This window comes from Oncorhynchus kisutch, linkage group LG11 (assembly GCF_002021735.2).
Source record: "Oncorhynchus kisutch isolate 150728-3 linkage group LG11, Okis_V2, whole genome shotgun sequence".
Lineage (NCBI taxonomy): Eukaryota > Metazoa > Chordata > Actinopteri > Salmoniformes > Salmonidae > Oncorhynchus > Oncorhynchus kisutch.
In genome coordinates this window covers 23972891-23992914 of record NC_034184.2, presented here as the reverse complement: position 1 = coordinate 23992914, position 20024 = coordinate 23972891, and the positions used below count along the sequence as shown (strand labels likewise).

The 20024-nt window shown below is 43.7% G+C and overlaps 1 protein-coding gene across 6 annotated transcripts; it reads left to right on the top strand.

The window, feature by feature from the left end:
• Positions 1-377: 377 nt before the first annotated feature.
• Positions 378-18976, top strand: LOC109899845 (SMC5-SMC6 complex localization factor protein 2). 6 transcript variants are annotated; one of them, XM_031835469.1, is made up of 17 exons: positions 378-558; positions 1010-1081; positions 1759-1796; positions 4275-4795; positions 5928-5985; positions 6450-6612; positions 8550-10152; positions 10538-10617; positions 10868-10990; positions 11171-11338; positions 11466-11568; positions 11756-11985; positions 12068-12332; positions 13755-14075; positions 14393-14557; positions 14721-14789; positions 16433-18971. In XM_031835469.1, the coding sequence occupies exons 4-17, from the start codon at positions 4349-4351 to the stop codon at positions 17171-17173; spliced, it is 4536 nt and encodes a 1511-aa protein (XP_031691329.1). In that variant the 5' UTR covers positions 378-558; positions 1010-1081; positions 1759-1796; positions 4275-4348; the 3' UTR covers positions 17174-18971. The 6 variants fall into 6 exon arrangements, with proteins under 6 accessions (XP_031691329.1, XP_031691328.1, XP_031691326.1 ...); XM_031835468.1 differs by having other exon boundaries at positions 1010-1117; XM_031835471.1 differs by having other exon boundaries at positions 379-558; positions 1010-1117; positions 9408-10152.
• Positions 18977-20024: the final 1048 nt, after the last annotated feature.

The window sequence follows — 20024 nt, the reverse complement described above, 5'->3', positions numbered from 1 at the left end:
CGTCATTTCATTGTATATATATCCATAAAAATTATGCTGATTCATGATTTCGACTGCCAGACACATTCATTACTATGCAACAGCTGGAGATCGAATTTGAATATTGAAACAATGTAGCAAATGTCAAGAGACAAGACAGCAAGTTTTATACAAATCTCCGCGGTTGAAAACGAAATGTGAGAATGTCTAAATGGTTTTTACATTGGAGATCAAGTTTATAAATGGCCTGGATGTGATGATGAGACAGTGGATTGCGCAGTCAGATGGAACAGTGTAAATAGGCATTTTCATATAATAGATTTAGCCGGTGGTAATTTGTGGAATAGACACTGGTTTAAATGCGGTTTTAACCAATCCGCATTCATGTTTAGACCCACCCATTGTGGAAATTAACAAAAATGGCGGGTATCATAACAACTTTACTGCAGGCGGGAGAGTGAAAGGAAGTAAAGTATCATTATTGATAGTCTGATACGGAAACAAATACATAGCGAAGTCAATTTAAATGTTAACTTGTTCTGTCATAATGAGAAAAATACAATCTGAAGGAAATGGGAGGTAAGAAACTAACTGCGTTCCAGAAGATATAGCTAGCTAGCTAAATAATGCTAGCTAACGCTACCTAAGATTGTTTATAACTAACAAAAGATATACCACTAACTGTCCTTTCCAATGGGAGCACATGAATGATAGTGGGCAGAACAAGCAAGCTGGTGGGCAGAGCCAAGCACGAGCTAGCAAGATCCTATTGGGGCGTTGCACATTTCCGTTAGGGAACGCCTACTCTGATGTATGCGTGTGCAATAATCCAATTGGAACGTGCACTCCTAAACAACGCACTTTTTATACAATTTGGCAAAGGGTAAAGTCTACTTAACTTAGCCCATTGTGTTCGTAACAGGTAGTTTTGGCTAGAGAAAAACTGTATCGAGATCAAATGTTTCATCGATGATAACTTTGTAGGACGGCCAAAATTAATTTCTCCCACTCTGCCACTGGTCTTCCTCAGTGGAAACGTCAACCGGATGCTTCAGATTTACACATCCGGGGAAACATCTGTCTCATTGTTCTATCTGTGACGGTATTGTGCAACAAACTAACCACCAAGCTAACCATTGTGAGCTTCTCAAAACTTTTTGACTTGTTAGTGATTACTAGTAATTACTAGCTTTGTATGTTAGTCATCTCACATACAGATGTGTAACCTAGCTAGCTAGATGTTCCTGGCGGAAGTCTAATTAACATTGGGAGCTATCTAACGTCACCTAGCTAGTGGAGTGCTAGCTAGCAATATATTACAAGTCGACAGAATATTTGGTTGCTAGAGTAGCAAGCTAAAAACCCAAACGTGTTGCGTTGTAGACGATTTTTTTTTAAATGCTAAGACTAAGTTAACGAGTGAGAAACATTGCTTTGTAGACTTAATGTGTTATTGTCAATTAGGCCTAACTAGCCAACTTACTATTAGTGTCCTAGTTAATGCACAAGTATGTGAGCGAGACAGATTTGACAGGTGTAACCCATCTACTTCAGTATAGGTCGTCATTGCAAATAAGAATTTGTTATTAACTGACTTGCCTAGTTAAATAAAGGTTAAATAAAAAATGAAATACTTTGCCACGGTCAGGTTGCTCTTTCCATTGTATGAATGACTTGTTGTATGCCATTTTCAATGTTTAATTGACTAAAATAAAGCATAATGTTGACCCTGACTTTTTGGGGAATAACTTCTTGACTGACTTTTGTCTGTTGTTACAGATCAATTGCAGACTACTTGTCTCCAAAGGGCAGTATTGGTGAGTTTCAGATCTTGACAACTGATGAAACAACACTGAACTCAGGCAACCTATTTATATACAAACACACATGATTTCACTACACGCAGATAACTGTGGTGCCTGCTGCTTCTTGTGGCTGCCCCAGGCATTGTCACATGCTAATGTAACGGAGTGAGATTGTACTTACAGTTGAAGTCAGAAGTTTACATAAACTTAGGTTGGAATCATTAAAACTAGTTTTTCAACCACTCCAAAAATGTCTTGTTAACAAACTATAGTTTTGGCAAGTCAGTTAGGACATTTACTTTGTGCTTGACACAAGTCATTTTTCCAACAATTGTTTACAGACAAATTATTTCATGTTTAATTCACTGTATCACAATTCCAGTGGGTCAGAAAATGATGTCATGGCTTTAGAAGGTTCTGATAGGCTAATTGATGTAATTTGAGTCAATTGGAGATGTACCTGTGGCTGTATTTCAAGGCCTACCTTCAAACTCAGTGCCTCTTTGCTTGACATCATGGGAAAATTGAAAGAAATCAGCCAAGACCTCAGAAAATTAATTGTAGACCTCCACAAGTCTGGTTCATCCTTGGGAGCAATTTCCAAACGCCTTGAGGTACCACGTTCATCTGTACAAACAATAGTACGCAAGTATAAACACCATGGGATCACGCAGCCGTCATACCGCTCAGGAAGGAGACGCGTTCTGTCTCCTAGAGATGGTGTACTTTGGTGCAAAAAGTGCAAATCAATCCCAGAACAACAGCAAAGGACCTTGTGAAGATGCTGGAGGAAACCGGTACAAAAGTATCTATATCCACAGTAAAACAAGTCCTATATTGACATAACCTGAAAGGCTGCTCAGCAAGGAAGAAGCCACTGCTCCAAAACTGCCATAAATATAGCCAGACTACGGTTTGCAACTGTACATGGGGACAAAGATTGTACTTTTTGGAGAAATGTCCTCTGATCTGATGAAACAAAAATAGAACTGTTTGGCCATAATGACCATTGTTATGTTTGGACAAAGGGGGAGGCTTGCAAGCTGAAGAACACCATCCCAACCGTGAAGAACGGGGGTGACAGCTTCATGTTGTTCGGGTGCTGTGCTGCAGAAGGGCCTGGTGAACTTCCCAAAATAGGTGGCATCAAGAGGATGGAAAATTATGTGGATATATTGAAGCAACATCTCAAGACATCAGTCAGGAAGTTAAAGCTTGGTTGCAAATGGGTCTTCCAAATGGACAATGACCCCAAGCATACTTCCAAAATTGTGGCAAAATGGCTTAAGGACAACAAAGTCAAGTTATTGGAGTGGCCATCACAAAGCCCTGACCTCAATCCTATAGAAAATTAGTGTGCAGAATGGAAAAAGCGTGTGCGAGCAAGGAGGCCTACAAACCTGACTCAGTTACACTAGCTCTGTCAGGAGGAATGGGCCAAAATTCCCCCCAACTTATTGTGGGAAGCTTGTGGAAGGCGACACGAAACGTTTGACCCAAGTGAAACAATTTAAAGGCAATGCTACCAAATACTAATTGAGTGTATGTAAACTTCTGACCCACTGGGAATGTGATGAATGAACTAAAAGCTTAAATAAATCATTCTCTACTATTATTCTGACATTTCACATTCTTATATTGAAGTGGTGATCCTAATTGACCTAAGACAGGGAATTTTTACTAGGATTAAATGTCAGGAATTGTGAAACTGAGTTTAAATGTATTTGGCTAAGGTGTATGTAAATTTCAGACTTCAGATGTATATAGAATCTTTTATTTTACCTTTATTTAACTAGGCAAGTCAGTTAAGAACAAATTCTTATTTTCAATGACGGCCTAGGAACAGTGGGTTAACTGCCTGTTCAGGGGCAGAACGACAGATTTGTACCTTGTCAGCTCGGGGATTTGAACTTGCAACCTTCCAGGTTACTAGTCCAACGCTCTAACCACTAGGCTACCCTGCACCAATGCGGGTGAGAAACAGATAATGTCTTTGTTTTTTTATTGGGTTGTGACTTGGAGCAATAACAGGCTACAGCATAATGCTTCATTGTTGTGTCATTTGGTGTTATGGTTACACTAACCCTTGAACTGCGTCAAAACCCTGGCTGCTTCTGCATGGTGTCTGTTTCTTTGTCTCTGGCTTTGTGGATTTTGTTTGACACCTTGGCACAATAACCATAACAAACTATATAGCTTACATGATTATTCTGGGCTCAAACTCAGAACTATTACTTGCTCACGACCCCTGTATTCTGAAAATACTTGATTTGAGTTATTATTAACCAATTTATGGTATCTTGTTGCCCTTCGTATAGTGGTGGGCCACAAAATGCTTTTGGGCTGTTAACCTGCATTAATACAGTGTACGGTTTTTTTGAGCAAACTTGTGGTGCACTGGGAGGGGATGGTTCATCCATATGGTGCTGGGTTATATCTCTGCTGGTTTATTTGCTCACACCTGTGTCGTTCTTCCTCCTGTGTTTGCAGTCAAAGACGTCATCCCTCTAGGGTTGCCTGGTCCCAAACCCTCCCCAGCCGCCTCCTACCTCCAGGTGACCCCCATGAAACCCTCTCAGCCCCGCGGATGCCTGTCCAACCCGAACACTCACCCCCTGCCAAAACGAGTGCCACCCTTGACAAGCCCAGGACTGGACCCAGTGAGGGCCAAGCCCTCTCCTGGACCTTACCCTCCCCAACTGCCAGGGGTGCACCACCGAGCTTCTGGGGGTGGAGGTGGGGATGAAGCCAAGGATGGCAAGGCCAACTTAACAAACCCCATCACCAGGAAGATACAGACTTCCCACAGCCCCTCTAGGACTATAACCTTGGACCCTAGGGTTGGTACGGGAACAGGCATCAGTGATGTTGGGAGCTCTAGCGCTCTGTTTACTGCTGGCTTGCCCCTCCAGTCTACCCCCCAGTACACAGCAGGTGACGACAGGAAGGACACAATGAAGAACGGTTGTCCACTGTCACACACCATGTGTAGCCCTGTCAATCCACAGCAGGTAGATGGATAAAGATCTATATTGATCCCGAAAAGTGGTGTCAGCAGCAGATACAAACACAGACCATAATCAAAACTCACCTTACACAGTTCAATAATTACAATTCAATGATAAGGTTTCCATCCAACCTTTTTTATGTGGAATAAAAAAACATTCACGACAGACTTGATGGAAACAGCACATTTGTCGGTAACCTTTCCAAATGTTTATAAAACAAAATACGCTATACAAGGTGGGATCTTTTTGTGAAATGGAGGTGGAAAGTCCTTTATGCACTAATATTGATGTAATAACCATCATATCGAAGTAAATTTGGAGTTGGGCAATGACATGTCTGGTCCTCCCTCTACGACTTGGGAAGGCATGCAGTTTATTAGGCTACAGATAAAATAAGTTATGATGAACTTCACAGGGTGGTGAAAGTGCACAGTGATGAGCTTGGTGCTCCTTGCCAATAAATATGAAGTCTTATTCTGGTGACATGACGATTGATGCTTGGCTGCCGTTTGACAAATAAAAATTATCTCATGTTGGCAACTTACCCGCACTGTATCTGCAAGCTGTTGGCTAGGGGTTCCCAAAATGTTTCACCCAGGTCCCCCTTCCAGCATTGGGGAACATCCAGCACCCCACATCTATTTCTATGGGCACAAGCACTGTTCATGACACACTGTGCCCCGCCCCACAGTCTGGGAACCATTGGGTTAGAGAGCACCTATCAAGACCAGAGTGGGCACCTTTGCTATATAACTCAACATTTGTTATGACAAATGGGATGGAAACCCATTTAACTTGTATATTTTATTTAACTGCAAAAGTTATTTTATGTGCACTACGTCGTCACGCACAGCCTTTTTATCGGCAACAAGTCAATTGGATGGAAACACCTCTATTGGAAAAATGTGACTATTGGTTTTAATGCAGATTTGAGAATATTTGCGTGAAATCTGTCACCATTTGGAGGGAAATCCATCTACTGATGTTGATATTGGCTCAGTTGGTAGAGCATGGTGCCTAAAACACCAGGGTTGTGGGTTCGATACCCACAGGGGACCAGTACAAAAATGTAGGCACTCACACCTGTAAGTCGCTCTGTATAATATAAATGACTAATATGTTTGTTTTTCCGCAGAGTGGTGGTTCCCTGGACAACAGAGGAACCACTCAAACTAGCAAAATGTTCACTCCAGGTACAAATTATACCTAACTTATGTAAAATAACAAGCACATCCTAGACCTCTTAGTTTAGATTGCTGAATAGATTACTGAACCTGTGTAAATGTAGTCTATAAACAAATCAGTAGGGTAACCATCTCCAAATTATGTTTCAATGTTGTTTTTATACAGTAACAATGCTGATGCAGACAAGTATAGTAGTTTTTGATGCCCCTCTGTCATTTGACTAATGATTTGTTGAGAGTATGAAGTGCAGCAGTTAGCTGATGGAAAAATAGAGTTGTAATCTAGTGGGACTCTGTTTTATTGTAATGTGTGTTAAATGACTTTTTCCCCTCGTTTTATGAAAAATGTAATTTTAACGTTTTCACATCTATTGAAGGGCCTTTCTAGAACCCACTTACTCATTCTATAGTATTTTACTTTTTGAACTATTTGAGTTGTTGTTTTTGATGCTCCTGCTGCTTTCTCCCACCAGTAGGCACCAAATCCCTGTCGCAGAAGAGGGGTAGAAACCCAGACTTGGAGGAGAGAACGAAAGGGGAGGAAATGGCCAATAAGAAACTGCGTCCGGAGGACTATAGGCCAAACTCAAGCCCATCCCCTATCAGTACCAGTCACCCACCCTATGGAACAGCCAGGTGAGAAGGGTAGACATTCAACACAACGTGGACCCTCTCTTTCTAAAAATTATCCGCTGAAATTGTTGCAACCCCTATTACTAGCCTATTCAACCTCTTTCGTATCGTCTGAGATCCCCAAAGATTGGAAAGCTGCCGCGCTCATCCCCCTCTTCAAAGGGGGATACACTCTAGACCCAAACTGTTATAGACCTATATCCATCTTGCCCTGCCCTTTTTTTAAATCTTTGAAAGCCAAGATAATAAACAGATCACCGACCATTTCGAATCCCACTGTACCTTCTCCACTATGCAATTTGGTTTCCAAGCTGGTCATGGGTGAACCTCAGCCACGCTCAAGGTACTAAACGATATCATAACTGCCATCGATAAAAGACAGTACTGTGCAGCCGTCTTCATCGACATGACCAAGGCTTTTGACTAGTCAATCACCGCATTGTTATCGGAAGACTCTTGGCTTCTCAAATGACTGCCTCGCCTGGTTCATCAACTACTTCTCAGATAGAATTCAGTGTGTCAAATCGGAGGGCCTGTTGTCCGGTCCTCTGGCAGTCTATGGGCGTGGCATAGGGTTCAATTCTCAGGCCGACTCCTTTTCTCTGTATAGATCAATGTTGCTCTTGCTACTGGTGATTCTCTGATCCACCTCTACGCAGACGACACCATTCTGTATACATCTGGACCTTCTTTGGACACTGTGTTAACAAACCTCCAAAAGAGCTTCAGTGCCACACAACACTCCTTCCGTGGTCTCCAACTGCTTTTAAATGCTAGTAAAACTGTTCATGCTCTTCAACCGATTGCTGCCCGCACCCTCCCGCCTGACTAGCATCACTACTCTGGACGGTTCTGACCTAGAATATGTGGACAACTACAAATACCTAGGTGTCTGGTTCGACTGTAAACTCTCCTTCCAGACTCACATTAAGCATCTTCAATCCAAAATTACATCTAGAATCAGCTTCCTATTTTGCAACAAAGCCTCACACGCCAAACATACCCTCATAAAACTGACTATCCTACCTATCCTTGACTTCGGCGATGTCATTTACAAAATAGCCCCCAACACTCTACTCAGACTACATCCAGTTTGCTATCACAGTGCCATCCATTTTTATCACCAACGCCCCATATACTACCCACCACTGCGACCTGTACACTCTCGTTGGCTGGCAATGACTGGAACGAACTGCAAAAATCTCTGAAGCTGGAGTCTTATATCTCCCTGTCTAACTTTAAGCATCAGCTGTACACAGCCAATCAGTAAATAGCACACCCGACTACCTCATCCCCATATTATTACTTACCCTCTTGCTCTTTTGCACCCTAGTATCTCAACTTGTACATCATCATCTGCACATCTATCACTGCAGTATTAATGCTAAATTGTAATTATTTTTGCCTCTATGGCCTATTTAATGCCTTACCCCTCTACTCTTCTACATTTGCAAACACTACATAGACTTTTCTATTTTTCTTTTCTTTTGTGTTATTGACTGTACGCTTGTTTGTGTAACTGTTGTTTTTGTCGCACTGCTTGGCTTTATCTTGGCCAGGTCGCAGTTGTAAATGAGAACTTGTTCTCAACTGGCCTACCTGGTTAAATAAAGGTGAAATAAACATTTTAAAACTTGGTTTGTCCCCATTGGGCAATTACTATTAGGGTTAACTTTGCATGAAGTGTACTTGCTGAAAATTGCTACAGAAAGACAGACAATGGAGTAAGCCAACCTTATATTTTGGGTTCTGATAAGTTAGATAATTGTACTATCTAGGCTCATAAGGCATTTCTAAGTAATTTTTTACATGAATCAATGAATATATCATTAATTGAAATAATGATTGAAAAGCTGTAAATCTTGCTGATTGTGATATTTTGTCTATTTAGTCTGGTTTGCGATGGCTAAATGCTCTGTTGTAAATACCACCCCCCCCAGCCCATCCTACCTGAAGAAAGTCTTCATGAAAAACAGTCTGAACTCAGGTCCTATTCTGAGTTTGAAGGAGCGTCTCACCCCTAAGAAGACGGAGGGAGGGATGGCGAGAGGGATGGAGATTGTTCCTACTTCTCCACTCCCTTCACCCAAGCCTGCGAGGCAGGTCTTTAACAACCGAGGACAACCACCATGCAGGAACAGTGTGAGGGAGAATAGCAATCCTCAGTGTAGATACAGTGGAATGAATCACCAATCTGTCAACCCTCAATCTGTTTATAGTGGTAGTAATCTCCAATCCGGTCACCCAGCGAACTTGCCTGTCAAAAGTGCTAGTAGAGGAGAATGCAGCAGAGGGAAAGAGGGCAGAGCAAGAGCGCCAGAGAGTAGAGGAAGAGAACCGACAGGTCGCACCGACAGAAGAACCCCCAAACCTGTCTCGAGGTCTCACAGCTCATACTCCAGCTGCTCTAGTTCTCTGCGCCATCTCGGATTGGCACAGAACCGAAACGTCACTCGCCCACGGGGAATGTCGGCCTTGCCGGATGACCTGAGTGACCTTTTCACTCCTGACCCCATAACCTCTAGCCTGTCGAGAGCAGCGATGACCTTTTCCTCCAGTCCCCAGAGAGGAGACGGGTCGCCCTCTGTACACAAGGTTCTTGTGTCTGGTGTGTCGGCTACAGTCTGTGGTGCTTCTAAAAGACTGCGGCCCACCTCTGTAACAAGCCCCAGAGAAATCCCCCAAATCTCCCCCTCGGAGCGAATCTCTGGCCCCAATATCTTTCCCTGTAAGGTAGCGGCAGTGGACCCCTCTAAACTACTCCTGGGCCCTAACATCTACTCTCCCTCTTTTTTAAGGCTGGAGTCGTGCGGGACTGACTTGACTAAATTAAAGACCGCCTCGTACAGGACCATCACCTGCACTTCCTCAGGGAAGCCATCATCCCCTAAGGATGAGTCTGTTACGATGGAGGATGTCGCGTCCAAACTGAAAACAAGTCCTACTTTTCCCGCTGTGAGACGGTTTGCGGACGAGTCTTTTAAGACAGAGGCAGGACCCAGATCTCCTGATATTCCTTCAGCAGGCTTGGAGTCACCTATGAATGAGTATGCCAACCTCAAGAATGAGTCTTCCACCCTGAAAACTATCCCCCTCTCAGCCTCCGCAAAGTCCTCATCCTTGTGTAAGGACGAGTCGTTTAACATGGGGACTGCAGACTTCAAAGCCAGCACCCGCTCTCCCTTCCTCCCTTCTCCCACCTCACGACTGGACCGAAAAGGAAAGGAGGGTGAAAAGAGGAAGGAAGGAGACCAGAAGAGTTTATCATTCCTTGAAGAAGGAGAAAAAAGAAGCAAGATGGACAATCCCCAGAAAAGTCTGATATTTCTGGAGGAGGACCCTCTAGATGTGGAGCTGGGCCTAGGCCTCGACCTGGGTCTAGAGTTGGAGCTATCTCAGGCCAGCAGCAGCAGCAGCAGTGAGGACGAGCTGCCATCCCTGCAGCAGATCCTGGACCGTACCGCCCGCCCCCCAGACACCCCAGAGAAAGGAACCTTCACTGCACCCAGCACCCCTGTTGGGCCCCGACACCACAGCCAGCTGGTAAAATGCTACTTTCTTAGGGCTGTGTTCCAAATTGTGTCCCTATGGACCCTGGTCAAAAGCAATGCTCTATGTGGGGAATGGGGTGCCATTTGGGACTCAATATTATTGTTTAAATGTGTATTTACTCATTGTAATTTTCCAGTTTTGAAGTAGGCTTAAATGTGCAGTATAGCAACAGTGTAGCAGCTAATTTCTAGCATGTCGTTTGGTTGTGTTTCGTTAACCTACAGTAGAAGGTTAGAAAAATTAAAATGACTAATTTGAGGTGCAGAAAAATAGTGGACTACATATCCCAAGTCGTCACTAACAATATTACAGTGTGTTACACTAGTATGAACTCTGTCTAAATGAGGTGATGACGTTTGTGTGTTCTCTCTGGCAGCCTGTGACGTCTAAAGCCAAACCCACGAGTTACAGGAACAACCTGGACGAGATGCTGAAGGAAAAGGAGAGCATTCAAAGGTATTGCTTGATCATACCTGACTATTATAGGTGCTATTTTCTCCATGTGGGTCAAGGTGATGGCAAAATCACTGCATTGCTTTAAAATGACAACGTGACATGACATTGTTCTGTCCTTGTTGTCTCCACCCCCCCACCCCCCTTGTTTAAGGAGATGTAGAGGTTTCTGCATTGCTTCAACAAGACTTCTATGTCATATCGTATGCATACGATGTCATAATGTGTGCAATGTCATGGGTATTCCCCCAAGGTCTAAGGAGATGGAGACCAAGCTGCGTCTGTCCTGTGAGGAGAACCTGCTGAGACTGGCGGAGGAGGAGGAGGAGGATGAGAGCGCAGAGAACATGGAGGCGGCCATCTCCCACCAGCAGAGGTAACAGCACATACGCTTAACACACACACACACTTAAATGCAGAGTAGGAGAGCACCGAGAAAATAGAAGAGGCCATTTCACACAAACGAAAGTAAGAACAGAGGAGGCACGACAACAACAGTTTGGAGACCACTGGGGAAGGGTGAAATGACCACAATTCCACATTCTTCTCCTCCCAGGGAGTTTCTGCAGCGTTTCTCGGTGGTGTCCAGTGCCATCCGGGACCTGCACCCTGGCGAAGCGATGTTTAGCCTGGACAACTTTGGCCGTCTTTTCAGCCAACACACACTGCAGCTGAGACACTGTAACGTCTCCCCTCGAGACACCGCACAGAAAACACTACTCTGGTAAGACCTTTTGTGTGTGTGTGTGAGGGAACAGGCTGAAAGAGAGGCAGTTCAATGTTTAGTTCTAACCTCTCTTGCTCCCATCACCCTCATTTTCTCTCTCTCCCTCCCCCTTGGTATCTCGCAGGTCCACTCCAGACCAGTTCAGGTCCCATGTCAGTTCCGAGCTGATCCAGAGAGCCTACCGCTCCTCCCCCTGCCCTCCCCAGGTGGCCCGTTGGCTCTTCCAGGTACTATTCCACACCCCCTTTTACAAATAGATTTGTTTGAATAATTTCTTGAATTAAATATTAATGGATGGATCTGTCTTTCTCTCTCGTGGTATGCAATGTGTTTTTAGGGGAGGGGGGTTCATCAAATGAGGATGGCTTATTAAAGAAATCCTTTTGACTATCTATCTTTCCCTCTCTCCTGTAGATGGTGTCAGTCCACTCAGACAAGCTGACCTGTCATCAGGTACTTAAGGCCCTCAAAGATATTGCCTGCTCTGCTGCTGAACACATGATGCTGAATAAGAATGAGCGCTTTGAGGTGTGGGTGCCCAGTGTTGGAGACGTGACCCTGGTCTTCATGAACATGGGGGTTCCCTTCGTCACCCTGTTCCCCCTGGAGAACCTACAACCCCCCTTCACTGAGGGAGACCTGCTGTAAGCATGTGTCAATATAAACTTTGTTCATAAAAATGTGATGATAGACTGATAATAACTACCTGTATGTTTGTCTGCGTAGAGAGGGCTTCCAGATCAGCACAGAGAGCCTGTCCAGTAAGAAGGAGCTCAGCACTTTCCCTGAACACAACTTTGATAACGTCATCAAGTACCTGTCTCAATGTACGTCGTTGTGCCCGCGGGCCTACAGTGACAGAGAACTGTTGTTACTCCTGACGGTGATGAGCAGAGTGGGCTTGGACACACAGCTCACCCTCCAGCCCACTGAGCACCTCCGCTCTCTACTGCGCAACCTGATCAGCAGCATCAGGGACTGGGACGTCATGGTCAGTCAACCTTTAATTTCTTTCTCCTGTGTGGTCCAGTAGAAAACAGTCATGTACAACCCCGATGGTTGTGGGTTCAGTCCCCGCCTCAGCCTTTCAAACTTAATCTCCGATTTGCCTGTGTCAGCCGTCTAATTAAGCGTAACGATACTTAAAGGGCAATTCCACCACTTTCCAAACTCTAATTCATTATTTCCAGCACCATACATGTGAAAACATCACATCTGTTTTGTAAAGATAAAGATTTCTATTCAATCGGTATCGCTGAAGTTCAGCGAAACAGCACGATCGAAATATAAAGGTCATTTCCGATTTGAGCTGACATATGCATTGTTTACCGTGACTGCCGTCTCCGCTAATGTGGGGAGCATTACCTTTTACATTTCTATCGAGCTGTAGTGCAGCTCTTCAGCACTACTGATTGAATTGAGCCCAAAGTGAAAAAGTTCAATATGATGTGGTGAAAGTAAAAACATTTGAATAAACTTGTGGTTACATGGGGAGCAGGGAAATGACCTCCCTCTGGCTGGAAAGCATTGCGGGTTTTGAAAATCACTGGCCATGTCTGAATACTCGTACTTCCGTTATAAACAATAGGCATTTTGGGAATACAAAAATTGAATGTTTTTATCGTATGTCAAATTGAGATGTTTGAGTACTTTAAATTCCAGGATGTCAAACTCATTTCGGCTTTTCATCTAATAGAATTTGGAGCACAATATGGAGGAATATAATTATTTCCAGACCCACGGCAGGTAGTCTAGTGGTTAGAGCGTTGGGCCAGTAACCAAAAGGTTGCTAGATCGAATCCCTGAGCTGACAAGGTAAGGCAGTTAACCCACTTGTTCCTAGGTTGTCAGTAAAAATAAGAATTTGTTCTTAACTGACTTGCTTAGTTAAATAAAGGTAAGCTGACAACAGCTGATAATCACAGGATGACACGCTATACCCAAATGAACAAATGGCGGGAATCGATGCAATTGCACATTTGATGCATTCTCAGAATGAATGAGCCTCGTATGTTATGTGTTGCTTACTGCTTTCAATTTAACTCCACAGTATGATGTAAGTAGTAGCCTATGTTGTATGATACACAGCATGTAGTTTCAGTAAGTAGTAGGCAAGACCGATTTCGGACGCTGACATTAAAAAAAATCCTACTCTATGATCATGTCTTCGAGGCCTTGTTTAGGACCTTATCTTTTTAGCTGCTGAATGTAGACATGCACCATTTTCACAAAAGTAGACACTGGTGATTTAATACATGAGGTTGAAAAGGGAATTCCCCTCCTAAACCAAGACAATGTCACGATTTTGTTCTTCTTTCTCTAGGTTGACCTTTCTTTCCTTCGCTTGGTAAACTCATGTCACTTTTGTGTGTTTTTTTTCTGATGTTGATCTTTCTCCTGTTTCATCCTGTAGCTGCCCAGGATCTGCATGTCGCTGATTGACCTGAGTGATGACCACCACAACCTGCGCTGGTTGGTCCAGCTACTGCCAGACAACATTCGCGGCAAGCAACTCAGGAGACACCTCAGTGTGTCGGCCATCTCCAAGCTGCTGAACATCAGATGCACTTACAGGCCCTCCAATACAGAGTTCCAGCTGTCAGACCTGCGTCGGTACCTCCCCCGCATGCGCCCATCCTCACTCCTCCGGGGCCTGGCCACCTTCAGGAGGAGTCAAAACGCACACAGAGAGAGGGAAGAGGAGGAAGAGGACTGTGCCTCTCTGGACCAGCAGGTCAGCAAAGGGTTATTTACCAGGGTCTATAAGGGTCATTTTGCAACAGAAAATGTTTATGCAACAAAACACGTTTCTTATTGGACAAGTGCAGCAGCTAGTCACTCCCATCTTAGGTTTGTTTGCTTCCGTCTGGTTCCTAATTAGTACACCACTGTTCATGTAAATCAGGAGTACTAGGGTTTTGTTCATTAGGGCAGACAATGAACAGTGATTTCAACAAAAATATTTTTTTATTGGACCAATAATCCAAGTAGTCCCTCCCCGGTTCAGTCAGTGTACTTCCGTTTGGTGCCTAATGAACATGTTGTTTTCAGGCTTACTACCTCTGCTACAGCCTCCTGGCCCTGGCTAATGAAGCCACCAACTTTGAGTTCTTCCCTCCGGAGCAGAAGAACCAGTTGTTGTTGCTATGTGCTGAGCTGGAGAAACATATCAAGTGTGACATCAGGGAGAGTGAGAAGATGCTGTACAGGAGCAAGGTATGTGGTCACTCCTTCCATATAGACATTTCAATGGATCTGTAACCCGCATTAATGATATGATCTCTCTGGTTAAACTGCTCTTAACCCCCCCCCTTTCGCTCACTTCCTCTCTCTCCGCTCTATCTTTCTCGTCTTTCTTTCTCCCTCCCCCTCTCTCCAGGTGAAAGACTTTGTAGCCAGGATCTACACCAAGTGGCAGGTGCTGGTCCAGAGAACCAGGCCTCTCCAGGTAGTCCATGGCATAACTACAGTACATAAAGACATAGCTAGAAGTGTTCTAAACTCAGCAAGAAAAGAAACATCCCTTTTTCAGGACCCTGTCCTTCAAAGAAAATGTGTAAAAATTCAAATAACTTCACAAATCTTCATTTGTAAAGGGTTTAAACATTGTTTTCCATGCTTGTTCAATGAACCATAAACAATTAATGAACATGCACCTGTGGAACGGTCATTAAGACACTAACAGTTTAGACAGTAGGCAATTAAGGTCACAGTTATGGAAACTTAGGACATTAAAGAGGCCTTTCTACTGACTCTGAAAAACACCAAAAGAAAGATGCCCAGGGTCTCTGCTCATATGTGTGAACGTGCCTTAGGCATGCTGCAAGGAGGCATGAGGACTGCAGATGTGGCCAGGGCAATAAATTGCAATGTCCGTACTGTGAGACGCCTTAGACAGCGCTAAAGGGAGACAGGATGGACCTCTGATCGTCCTCGCAGTGGCAGACCACGTGTAACAACACCTGCACAGGATCAGTACATCCAAACATCACAGCTGCGGGACAGGTACAGGACGGCAACAACAACTACCCGAGTTAAACCAGGAACATACAATCCCTCCATCAGTGCTCAGACTGTCCGCAATAGGCTGAGAGAGGCTGGACTGAGGGCTTGTAGGCCTGTTGTAAGGCAGGTCCTCACCAGATATCACCGGCAACAACGTCGCCTATGGGCACAAACCCACCGTCGCTGGACCAGACAGGACTGGCACAAAGTGCTCTTCACTGAATAGTCGCGGTTTGGTCTCACCAGGGGTGATGGTCGGATTCGCGTTTATCGTCAAAGAAATGAGCTTCACTCTGAGGCCTGTACTCTGGAGTGGGATCGAGGTGGAGGGTCCGTCATGGTCTGGGGCGGTGTTTCACAGCATCATCGGACTGCCTGCAATGACAACAAGCTCAATCTCAACGCTGTGCTTTACTGGGAAAACATCCTCCTCCCTAATGTGGTACCCTTCCTGCAGGCTCATCCTGACATGACCCTCCAGCATGACAATGCAACCAGCCATACTGCTCATTCTGGGCTAGGGCCATTCCCCCCAGAAATGTCCGGGAACTTGCAGGTGCCTTGGTGGGAGAGTGGGGTAACATCTCACAGCAAGAACTGGCAAATCTGGTGCAGTCCATGAGGAGGAGATGCGCTGTAGTACTTAATGCAGCTGGTGGCCACACAAGATACTGAATGTTACTTTTGATTTTGACCCCCCCCCCCCCCCTTTGTTCAGGGACACATTATCCAATTTCAGGTTAGTCACATGTCTGTGGAACTTGTCAGTTTATCTCTCAGTTGTTGTATCTTATGTTCGTACAAATATGTACACATGTTAAGTTTGCTGAAAATAAACGCAGCCAAAATACTTGACAGTGAGAGGACGTTTCTTTTTTTTCTGAGTTTATATACTGCTGGGAAGTACTGCCAGGGTAAACGATGGTATCGCAGAGCTGTGTTTGGTTTAATTCGGTGTATTTACCATTGCAGAGAGCAACTGCTCTCATTATGTATGTTCCCTCCCTCCAGGATAAGCTGTAGTAATTCATGTTTGATAGCAGTGTGATGTGTTTTATAGTAATGCAATATTTCTGTTGCCTCCAGGGTAAACTGTATGACTACTGGCAGCCTCTGCCTGAGGACGCAGTGAGCAGCAGCCAGGAGAGCAAACACTCCCACAGGGAGAGAGAAGAGGAGAGAGAGGATGAGGAGACAGTCATGGAGTTGGAGGGAGAAGGGGTGGAAGGAAAAGCAGAAGACCAGGAGAGGATTGCAGAAAATGCTTTGTCCATGGAGGATGAAAGACGAGAGACACCAGAAAAATACTTGGCCATGGAGGATGAAGAGGGGAAAGTGGTGAAAGGAGAAGAGGAGGATAAGGAGGAGAGGATTGCAGAAAAGGCTTTGGCCATGGAGGATGAAAGAGGAGAGATGCCAGAAAAATACTTGGCCATGGAGGATGAAGAGGGGAAAGTGGTGAAAGGAGAAGAGGAGGATAAGGAGGAGAGGATTGCAGAAAAGGCTTTGGCCATGGAGGATGAAAGAGGAGAGATGCCAGAAAAATACTTTGCCATGGAGAAGGAGATTCTAGGAGTGGAGGAGAAGTTGCTAAAGATGGATGAGTTGGAAGAAGAGGAAGAGGAGCGGATGGAACTTACTTTAGAGGAGTCAGGTGAGGAACGAAATATGGAGGACATGGAGGAAAAATGGACAGCAGTCAAGGTGGAGGAGAGGGTCACAGAAAAAAGGGAAGCAGCAGCAGTGGAGGAGGGAAGGAAAGGACCGACTGAGGAGAGAGGCAATTTAGAGAAAGATTCAGAGATGGAGGAGAAAGGTGAAGAATGAAGGGAGACTGAGAGAAACCAGAGAAGAAGACTGCAACGGAAGACAACCCGGCTGCATCCATATAATTGTACCGGTCTAGGCCAACTGTCATCTAGACTGTAGACTAAAGCTGAATCCAAAATGGCGCCCTATTCCCTTTTGACCAGAGAATAGGGTGCCATTAACCCAACTGTCTGCGTGTTTTTTCTCAGGTAAATCACTTCAAGTGAAGAAACGTTACATTATTCGTTTTTTTTCATGCACTTTGTTGCACAATGCAAAAGACAAATCCTATCTACAGAAACTGAGGCGGTTCTATTAATTCATTTTACTATTTGCACTTGTTTTCTATTTTTGTTTGCACTCGATTGAAGTTATTTCTGTTTTTAGAACCGTTCGCTGACTGTGACCCCTCTGGTTATTTTTGTCACCCAACGTTAAACAGTTTGCATATATGACATGTTTTTGACGTATTTGTTCATTTTGGTGTTCAGCAGCATTCGGCAGTTTTTTTTTCCGACTGTTCAGCCAAATTTTTCTTGTGGCAAGCTGAAGTTTGCTAGCCGAAGTCTATGCCCCTTCGTCTGTGATTGGTCAACAGTAGGGAGTCTTCAATGAAGTGTCATTCAATTGCAGACTACTAGTTCATGGACATTTTTTAACTTGAGATATATTGTACCAATCATCTTGGATGAAAAGTTGCGCAACTAAGACCTCTGGAAAATTAATTACACATTTGAGTTATCTTAGATTCATTCGGACTAATTTGAGGAATGTACTGGCTATGGCGTCTTAAGAGTGACAAAAAGTAATATTGCCACCTTATTCTAGTTTTTATTCTAACGGAATATGCGAGCGCAGCCGTTCACTTCGCCTAGCCGAGTTCTGCTTGGAGCAAACCGAACCTATGAATGAGAACACCTTAACCGGGCGCTGTTCCAATGAGTTAGCCAGCTAACTGCCCAAAATGTATAAGAAAATTCATTTTTGCTAAATGTAGACTTAAAATGGATACAGTATATTTGACTCGACAACTTATACTAAAGAAAAAATTATAAATGCAATGTGTAAAGTGTTGGTCCCATGTTTCATGAGCTGAAATAAAAGATCCCTGAAATGTTCCATACGTACAAAAAGCTTATTTCTTTCAAATTTTGTGCACAAATTTGTTTACTTCCCTGTTAGTGAGCATTTCTCCTTTACCAAGATAATTCATCCACCTGACAGGTGTGGCATATCAAGAAGCTGAGTAAACAGCATGATCATTACACAGGTGTACTTTGTGCTGGGGACACTAAAAGGCATTTTAAAACATGCAGTTTTGTCACAAAACACAATGCTACAGATGTCTCAAATTTTGAGGGAGTGTGCAAATGGCATGCTGATTGCAGTTATGTCAACCAGAGCTTTTGTCAGAAAATGTTATGTTAATTTCAATTGACTGATTTCAAATTGTTGCATGTTGCGTTTATATTTTTATTCGGTAATGATAATGGCGGTCCGCAAACAAACATTAAAGGTGCATGCTGCTACCTACTTTACTGGAGTGTGTGGTCGTTCACGGTTTACAACATTGGCTCCAAATTTCAAAATCCTCCTACCTAACTCAGTACTTCTGAGAAAATAAAAAAGAGCCATACTAACGTCTTATAGACCCTGGCCCCATCCCCAAAATCCCGTCCAACCTCAATGACCCTACACTTCAATCTTTCCCTCTCTTCAACAATCTAACATGTTATTTTTGCATTAATATGTGTCACATAACAATTTGCAAACAATGTAAAAAATTATATATCAGAGTTAATAAAGCCACATACAAACATGGTCTCCTTTGTTTTTTGTTTTCTTAATGCAGCTCCAAATGCAGGTGTTTCAGCCTAGTTCAGTGCTTTCAAATACGGAGCGTTGCACCGTGATTGACTCAGTGTTCTGTCACTCATGGGGAATACATCACTGCCAAGTGTAAGAGGAGACCTTGAAAATTCTCTCCCTTCGGGTGTTTATATTAGCAGTGCCCATCCAAGAAGGCTCAAGGTCATTGGCCACAGATAAAATTACTTTAAATCATGTTATATGTAAAGTAGCTTTGATTGGACTGATCATGTCAACATACTAAGGTGGCAGGGTAGCCTAGTGGTTAGACTGTTGGACTAGTAACTGGAAGGTTGCAAGTTCAAACCCCAGAGCTGACAAGGTCATTCTGCCCCAGAACAGGCAGTTCTTAGGCCGTCATTGAAAATAAGAATCTGTTCTTGACTGACTTGCCTAGTTAAATAAAGGTAAATAATTTCACAATCTTAGCTAATAGTCATCATCATGAATCAACTCGACAATCTACTGGCTAATCCTTGTCATATGAAGAGAAGTTATAGATAAAACATATCGGTGCTCAAAGGCCATTGGACATAAACATTACACAAGTTGGGAATCGCAAATTCAACGAGTGGTTTGGAAGGAATCGGTGACTGGCTGTGTGGTCCCACATCTGGGATTAAGGGGCTCTTTTCAAAGTTTAAAATTATAAACATTTAACATTAGCCATGCTGTCAATGAAGCATGATTTGTGCCACGCTCAAAACGACTAACTCGGAACTGCGAAAACTTGACTTCACTTCGGTGAGTTCAAAACAACTGGGAATAAACAAGCTCCAACTGGGAAAATGTGTTTTGAACGGTCAACCAACTCGGAATTGTAAATCCAGCCTCCAGTTATTTTGAAAGCATCATAAATCCAGAGAATGCCAGACTTTGATAACATTTTCCCACCAAGGACTGCCGCGTCACCTTCCTGTTCAAGTGAGCACTGCACAACAAGGTGAGTCCAAAAATGTATTGTATGCTGCTGCATAAATTATGTAATATGCCAGGGAGA